We start from the raw sequence: 7,774 nt of genomic DNA, 5'->3' as shown, positions 1-7,774 counted from the left end.
GCGGCGGCGGGGGGAGCCTCTCCGCGGCCACCACGCTTCTCCCGCTGGAACCGGCGTCCAGCTTGGCTGCCCCTTGACCTTTTTCTGCAGCGCCTCTGGGCGCTCTGCGCCCCGCAACCCTGCTCGTTTCTCTTGAAAGCGGGCGGGGCGCTTTGCAGGATCCCGCCGCCCCTCCACCCGGATCTCGGGCCAGTGCTCCTCAGAGTGAGGTGCTGTCCGGACTCCTGCCCCGCCACCCCTGACCGCCGGGGGGTGCCCCAGGGTCGTAGCGCCGCGGAGAGGAGGAGGCAAAAGGGACCATGCGGCGTCTGACTCGCCGCCTGGCGCTGCCGATCTTCGGGGTGCTGTGGATCACGGTGCTGCTGTTCTTCTGGGTAACGAAGAAGAAGTTGGAGGTGCCGACCGGACCCGAAGTGCAGACCCCCAAGGTATGCGGTTTGGCTGCGCGTAGGTCTGGGGGCAGTGGCGTGCGGAAGGGCGCGCAGGCGGCGCGCGGGATTTACGGGCTCCGGAGAAGCCAGGGCGGGGGTCCGGGTGTTGCAAGCAGGTAACAGGCACGGGATGCGGCTACCGTGTGATGCTTGTGGATTTTCCAAAGCCCAGGGGGCACCTCCGACCTTCGGAGTGTGTAAGTGGCAGTGGTGTGGGTGGTGGGCGCGCGCTCACGCGGGCGGAGTGGGGCTCTCAACTTGAGCGGCGCGCCGGGGTCCCGGGGTCCCGGGTACTGAGGTGGAGAGGGCGTGCGGACTAGCCGCCCAGGGACTGACAGTCCATGGACACCGCCAAAGTCGTCCGAGGTTGGGTCGGGTGTCAGGGCCGGCTGGTGCCCGCGCCCGCCCGCGAGAAGTCTGGCGGCTGCGCTGACCTCCTTCCAGCCTCTGCCAGGCCCGAGTAGGGGAGGCCGGGGTGCTCTGCGCGCGTGTACATCGCGGGCGAGCGCCCTGCAGCCTCTCCAGCGACTGCCGTCCTGGCCCACCGGCCTCTTGCCACCTGGGCCCCTCCGCTGCACTGGAAGTTGAATGTGCCCACAACACCACTAAAGAGCTTGGGAAAACAGACTCCTTGGTATTGGTGGGGAGTTGGTTTTCCAACTCCTGCCGGGTCTGTTCATGTGCGCTAAGCCGGAAGATTCCCCCTACAGGCTCACTCTTACCTTTCGATTCAGAGTTCTGGTCCTCAGCCCCCTCTTTCACGGAGCCTACTGTGGGACACAGAAGGAGGCCTCTGAGGCTTTCCTAGTCAGCCGAACGACGGTTGTAAAATGGGTCCAGAGCAGGTCTCCCGGGGCTGGGAAAAGCCCTGCAGGAGCTATGGTCGGAATCAGGAGACAGAAAAATGCCAGGAAAGGTGTGTGTGTATGTGTGCATGGGTGTGTGTGTGTGTAGGGGGGGGGGGTGTCTTGCTCATCAGTACAGTACAGAGGGCCTACTATGTGCCAGGTGCTTAGTGTAACCTTCTTCCTAAGTAGTTGTAGGAATTGGGCAGTGTTATCCTTGTTTCATAGATTAGGAACAGGTTCAAGTCTTTAAGTAATTTGCCCTGGGTCATTCTCCTGGTTTGAATTCAAACCTCAGAACTCGGCATCTTTCCACCATATCAAGTTGTGGCTGAGATTCCTTTTTAACTCATCCTTCTGTAACTTAGGTTTTAGAATCTTGGCAATGCTCAGTTCATTTACACAGGGTTGTCTTTATTACCTACTGTGTGCTAGGTGGTGTACTAGATGCCATGGGCACAGAGAGGCAGAACCTACTCTCTGGGGTATGGATATTCACACTCATCAATGGACCAGGACCTGCAGAGGGCTGAGAGCTGAGATAGTTCAGCATGTTGGGTGTCATGGTTGCTGTGGCCTTCATGGAAGAGGAGGACCTAACAGAACTGAGTTGGGAAGGATGAACAGGTTTGCTAGTAGGTAGAGGGGCCATTCCAGGTAGAAGTTAACTACATAAATGACACAGCACATTGTGTAAATTTGGCATAATTTGAGAACATTTGTGGAGGATGGAGGGATGTGGCTGGAGAAGTGTGTGAGAGTCTAGCCAGGTAGGACCTTGCTGGTGTTAGGGGCTACAGAGGGACCTTGGGCAGGGTAGGGGTGAGGTCAAGATTGGTGACTTCACAAGCCATATGATATATAGTGATTGAATGTTTAAAAAATAAAGAGAATAAATAATAATAATCTGAAAAGAATGATGAAAAACTATTTGTTGATGATGATGTGGATAGTAATGTCTTTGTCTTGACTGATACACGTGGTCATCGTGCTGGAAAAAAATGTAATACACTGTAAAGATAGATGTGGTTAAATGTAATATAAGAATTATGATAATAATAAAATTAAAAAAAAAAGATTGGTGACTTCAAACAGCCTTTCTGGCACCGCATTCGTTTTTTCACTTGCCTCAGACCCCTGCCCATAGATCTGGAGAGCTTTTCTTCTTTTCCCTAGGTGGTTCTGCTCCTTGTGATGCAGTTAATGATGCCTGCAGGGACATGAACTTTTTCTGTTTTGTTTTGAACCTCATTACCGTAAGCTTGCTTATTCTTAGTTTACACCAGGGACCTGGGACAAGAGATCTGTCTCTTTCTTTGTGCACTGTGACCGTGTCCCTCCTCCTTTCCTGCCTCTTCTCTTCCTGGAGTGTGCTCAGCACACATTCATCGAAGGCAGCTTTATGCCAGGCTCTGTGCCATTTGGGGGGTGCAATGACGAATCCTTCACTGCATCTCTGCCTTTTGGTGTGGTAGGGGGCCTCTCATGAACCCCTGGCTAAGACGACGACATCATAAATGACTGAGTGTTGTGGGTCCAGGGTGGCCTAATGTCTGAAGACTGGACATGGTGCTGTGCAGTCACAGAAGAGGGGGTTTTCTCGCCTTATTCTTTGTCTTAATATCTTATTCCTTCTTCCCTTCTTTTTCTGTATCTTTCTATATCTGTGAATTCTGTAAACTTTCAATCTCGACATCTCTTATTAGGCACTTTTTTTTTTATTGTCGTTGTTAATATTTTTCTCTACCCCAGATGTGTGGCTTTGTGTGGTTACCTGTCTGCATTGCATATATTTGTGGATGCGTTTTGTATCTAGTAGATGAACATCCTTCTGTGTCTTAGTGTGTAGGGAGAGAGACAGAGAGGTCTCTTGAATGGTCCCAGAACAGTTTTATTCCCCTTGACTGGTATTTTGAGAAATTTGCATGACACATCCAAAGGGGCTCAGTGCTTTTCCAGCTTGACTGCATGTTGGAATCACCCGATGAGCTTGTTTAACATGGAGATTCTTGGGGTTTTTGCAGAGATTATGATCTGTGGGTTTGGGAGAAGGTTCTAGAGCTAATGTTTTTATAAGGGCTCTGTGTGATTCAGAAGTGGCCTACTGATGGGCAGCAACAGGAGTTAGGTAAAGGATACCATGTCTGTTGAGTTTTGTAGTTCAGTTGGGTCCGTGTAAATTCAGATTCTTCCTCAGTTTGCCCATAGATCTAGCTTGGTGAGCATATGCACTCGTGTTAAATAAATGCTAGCATTCGTGTGCTTTTACTAATTCAGACTCCATTTCACATATATTAGCTCATTTAATCCTCACAACAACCACATAAAGGAGATAATACTTTTGTGTGGCTGAAACTAACTAAGGAGGTTAACTGTTTGGTCCCAGATAAAGAAGTTGCTCAAGTGGCAGCAATGTCAGGACAAGAATGGAATGGGATTGTTCCGGACGTGCCTGTTCCAGGCTTCTTCCATGCCACTAAACTCTGGGAGTGCCTGGAACTGCACTTGTAGGTAATATGGTGAGGTTGGGATGTTTACACTGTGTGCTTGTGCCTTTCCAGAGGCTCATCCTTGGATCCTTGAGCAACTCCAAGAGGGTTGGTGTTGTTGAGGAGGTGCTGAAGCAGGAACCACTTAAGAAGGAAATCTGACTCCACCCTTTGAGAACACCATATGGGGCACAGGAGGATCCCCTCACTGGACAAAGTGTGCGCTGGTGTGGAGGGTCCTCCCAATGAGTAGTTGCACCCAAGGGTTGCAACATATTGGTTTTGGAATAATTTGTCAGTGACGAGATTTTTCTCAGCAATAGGAATTTGGATGAGATGTTTGTTGATGGTAGGGAAAAAAATTCCTTTTTGAGTAAGTTCAACATTTCCTAAGAAATGTTCATGTGTTTTCATGGGGAATGCTTTTGCCTTGGTTATGCTGAAGTCCTGGGGAAATTTTCATCCCTGCTTAGGCTGGTAGGAGCATCGTAAGGGTGATGGCTGACACCCTCTAACAAAAGACTGTTAACCAGAGAAAGACCTAACAGATGTATTTGATCATAGTTTTATGTGACACGGGAACCTTCAGAAGGAAGGTCCGAAGACATGGGGTAGAATGTCTATTTATAGAGCGAATGAAACAGGAACAGTTTTGTAGAACAGTAATTGGACAAAAAGGCCATGATGTGAGGAAAGCCAGCAAGGTCTGCCTGTCCAGGTTCTTCTTGACTTCATTGTGTATATTTGCTCCTCCTGTGTATAGAGAAGGACCCCTTTAGAATACCTGCTATCAGATAAATAGGCCAGAGAATTTCTTTTCAGTCTACTCTTATGTATAAGGACAGGTGGGGTGGTTAGAATAGTAGGGGTTTTTTTTTTAGAGAGATTTTTTGCTATAGTGCATGCATGCTCACTGGAAAGACAGAGAGAGACAGAGAAACAGAGAATGAGAAATCACCCCCCAGGGGGGTTAGCCATGCTGCAGTCTTTCCTCCTCCAGTCACCTCTTGGGATTTTGGGGATGCACACACACGCCTGGCATGAGTTTGAAGCTGCTGGGTCCGGGACTCGAACTGAGGTCGACCATGTGGCAGTCCAGTGATGAAACCATTAAACCATCTGCTGGTTCCAGAATAGTAGTTTTACGTTTTAGGCTGGTTCTGGGAAAAGCATTCTGGTTTATATGACCCACCTTGGGGAAGAGTAATTATGACTCTGGGAAGAATGAGAGATGAGAGCGGGGGGCAGGAGAAAGTCAGAGAGAACTTTGCTTCTGAGGCATTTTGTGGTTGTTTTCTGAGCCCCAGCAGGCTTTTTCCCAGCTGGTGGATAGAGTCAGTCTATTTTCTGAAGCTAGAGCTATGGGCTCCCTTCTTTGAAAATGCTCAGAGATGGGACCAGCAGTTAGCGTAATGGCTATGTTGCTGAACTCCCACGTAGTCGACTGTGGTTCGCGTCCCGGACCTGGTGGCTTAAACTCACGCCGGGCACGTGTGCGTGCGTGCCCAAGATCCCAAGAGGAGAATGGAGGAGAAGGGATTGCGGCATGGCCATCCCCCCTAGGGGGTGATTTCTCGCTTTCTATCTCTCTGTCTCTCTCTGTCTGGTGAGCACACACACCCTATAGCAAAAACCTCAAAAAAAAAAAAAATGCTCAGAGAGGTTGTAAATAAGGGCTGTGTGGAGGGCTCCTGGGCTGGGGACCAGCAGCTCTCAGATTCTGCAGGCCAACTGCCTCTGTACTGAGGTCCAGGACAGGTTGTGGGCTCTCACCCTGTTCTCTTATCATCATGCAGTTAGCAAATGTCCCCATTCCCCTAGCGATGGGATCTGCAAAGCAAGCCTGTAAAATAAAACCCCTGCCTGGTCCATCACAATCCAAGTGATGTGGAGAAGTCATGCTGCACTCCTGGTTTAAGAAAATTAATTGGATTTTTTTTCCTCTTAGTTTCAAGAAGGGCTGGTTCTATTAATAGCTCAAGTAAAGATTTCTTTAAATTTGACTTTTCAATGTTGATTCAATTCTTTGACAGGGTCCTTCCCACCCCCGAATTATTTAGCAAAATCCTCATTTCTAATAGAAAATCAAGCAACAGTTTTGATGTTTCAGTTCAAATGGTTTTAACAATAAATACTATACCATTGAAAAGTATCTGAAAAATGTTTTCATCTCTTTGCTTTCCTATCATTTGTTTTCTATTTAGAGAGTTATATACTAACTGACAGAATTAAACAAAACAAAACAAAAACAAAAACAAAAAATGGTCTCTTATTTCCAAAGGACTAAATTTAGTCCAGGGGCTGAGGGCTTAGTAAAAGTAAAAGAATTTTAGGCCCAAGGGTAAGTTTTGAGAAAGATATTGGAAATGTAAAGGTTTTGAATAAAGTGCCCCAGGCCCATGTAAATATATTGGTGCTGTACTAGAAATATAGCAAACACTATTAGAAAATAGCTTGTCTTTCTGTAATATTTGCATACCACCAATGCTAGAAGTACATGATTCTGTTATTTTATTCTCCACTTAGTAGATAATTTCTCCCACTAAAAAAAAGCCATGAATTTTTAAGAGAGACCCTATGAATCAACTGATGCTTGGTGTGTGCATATTGGACTCTGTCCAGGGACTTTTGACTTAGAAGTAACCCATTATCAGATACATGTTCATTTTTTCATTTGCTGTGCTGGAACCTGAGCTGGGATCTGTGCTGGTTTTCATTTTAAGGCAGTTCCAGGAACAGGCATTGGGATGGAGTTACTTGGTGGCCCGGAGCACTGCTTTCTCCTGACATGGCTGTTGTGAGAGGCTGGAAATATAACTATGCAAGTAGTAGGTTGGAATCTCAGGTATTCAAGATAGAGCATGCTTTCACTTTCTAGATTTTTTTTTTTTCTAAACCTTGACTGTCTTCTCATTAGGCTGGTGAAAATTCACCCTGGGCCTTTTTCAGCAACTCTGCTTTGTCCCAAGGCCCAGGACCCTCTGTGGGTCTAGGCCTCTGGTTTTCAGTGCGGAATTGGTGGCGTTATTGCTTTCCTGGCTTGCTGTTTCCTCCCGGTCTAGTTAGGAGGCCCTGTCCCAGGGACCCAGGAATCTTTGCTCATGGAGAATCTCTTTTGGTTGGTCTGAATAGCTCCCTCTCTCCTTAACCCTTGCCTCTCTAAGTGGCCTGGTGTTCTTGGAAACAAAGACCAGGAATCTCTGTCTCAAACTTCCCCAGAGACTCAGAATAACACCTGCTCACATCCGAGAAGAGAAAGGGACAAAGCAGGAAAGAAAAAGAAATGGATGTCCCTGTCATAAGCTTCTCTAGTCAGTCCAAAGAATACCTCTTTCCAGAGCTGTCCGTCTGTATCATTTAAAGTGCTAATTTCTACTCATCAGAATTCACGTATAAGGCGAACAGGGACAGGATACGTTTGCCCTTAGCTGATGTCTAAAGCCCAGGATTACCACACAGTTGAACTCACATGCCATCTAACTTAGCTCCTTTATCTATGTCTTTGCCACATCTCCTTGCCCCAAATTTCCCACCTGGTCTCATCTGTTATCAGGCTCCCACGAACCAATTGTGAAGGAATGTGTGGCTTGTGTCCTTGAGTGATTTCTAATGTTTACATTTTTGTCACCCGTCCAGAGCATCTCAAAGTCCCCAGTGCAATTTTGGAAAATAATCTGAATTGGAAAGCAGGGACAGATCCCCAGGGCTTCTCTTAGGGGGCATCTAGAATGCTGCCATGGCTTTTGCACATTCTGCCCCAGAGACCTGGAATTATAGACTTGCCATCTGTTTGGGGAGGTGAGTCTGGTATGCCCTGTGTCCTCTTTCCCACTTCCTTCTTGAATGGTCATTGGGAATCAGGAGACAGACTGCCCAGCCCTCTCCCTTGTGTTCCCATCATGTCACATTTGAGCATGATTTTTCTCTATGGTTTATTCTTATAGATGTGGCAGCCCAGGCCTCTCTTTCTGCCACTTGCAGTGTCAGAAAGAACTAGACTCCGCTCTTC

The 7,774-nt window shown here is 47.6% G+C and overlaps 1 protein-coding gene across 1 annotated transcript in view; it reads left to right on the top strand.

Moving 5' to 3' along the window:
• The first annotated feature begins 12 nt into the window (after positions 1 to 12).
• The window catches only part of GALNT14 (polypeptide N-acetylgalactosaminyltransferase 14), a 245,509-nt gene continuing 237,747 nt past the window's right edge, over positions 13 to 7,774 (top strand). The window contains exon 1 of the mRNA XM_006168527.1: positions 13 to 428. Within this exon, the coding sequence (XP_006168589.1) occupies positions 300 to 428 (129 nt within the window). The 5' untranslated portion in view covers positions 13 to 299. The remainder of the gene's footprint in view (positions 429 to 7,774) is intronic.

This window comes from Tupaia chinensis, unplaced genomic scaffold (assembly GCF_000334495.1).
Source record: "Tupaia chinensis unplaced genomic scaffold, TupChi_1.0 Scaffold145860_1, whole genome shotgun sequence".
Taxonomy (NCBI): domain Eukaryota; kingdom Metazoa; phylum Chordata; class Mammalia; order Scandentia; family Tupaiidae; genus Tupaia; species Tupaia belangeri.
This window is presented reverse-complemented; position numbering and strand designations above follow the sequence as displayed.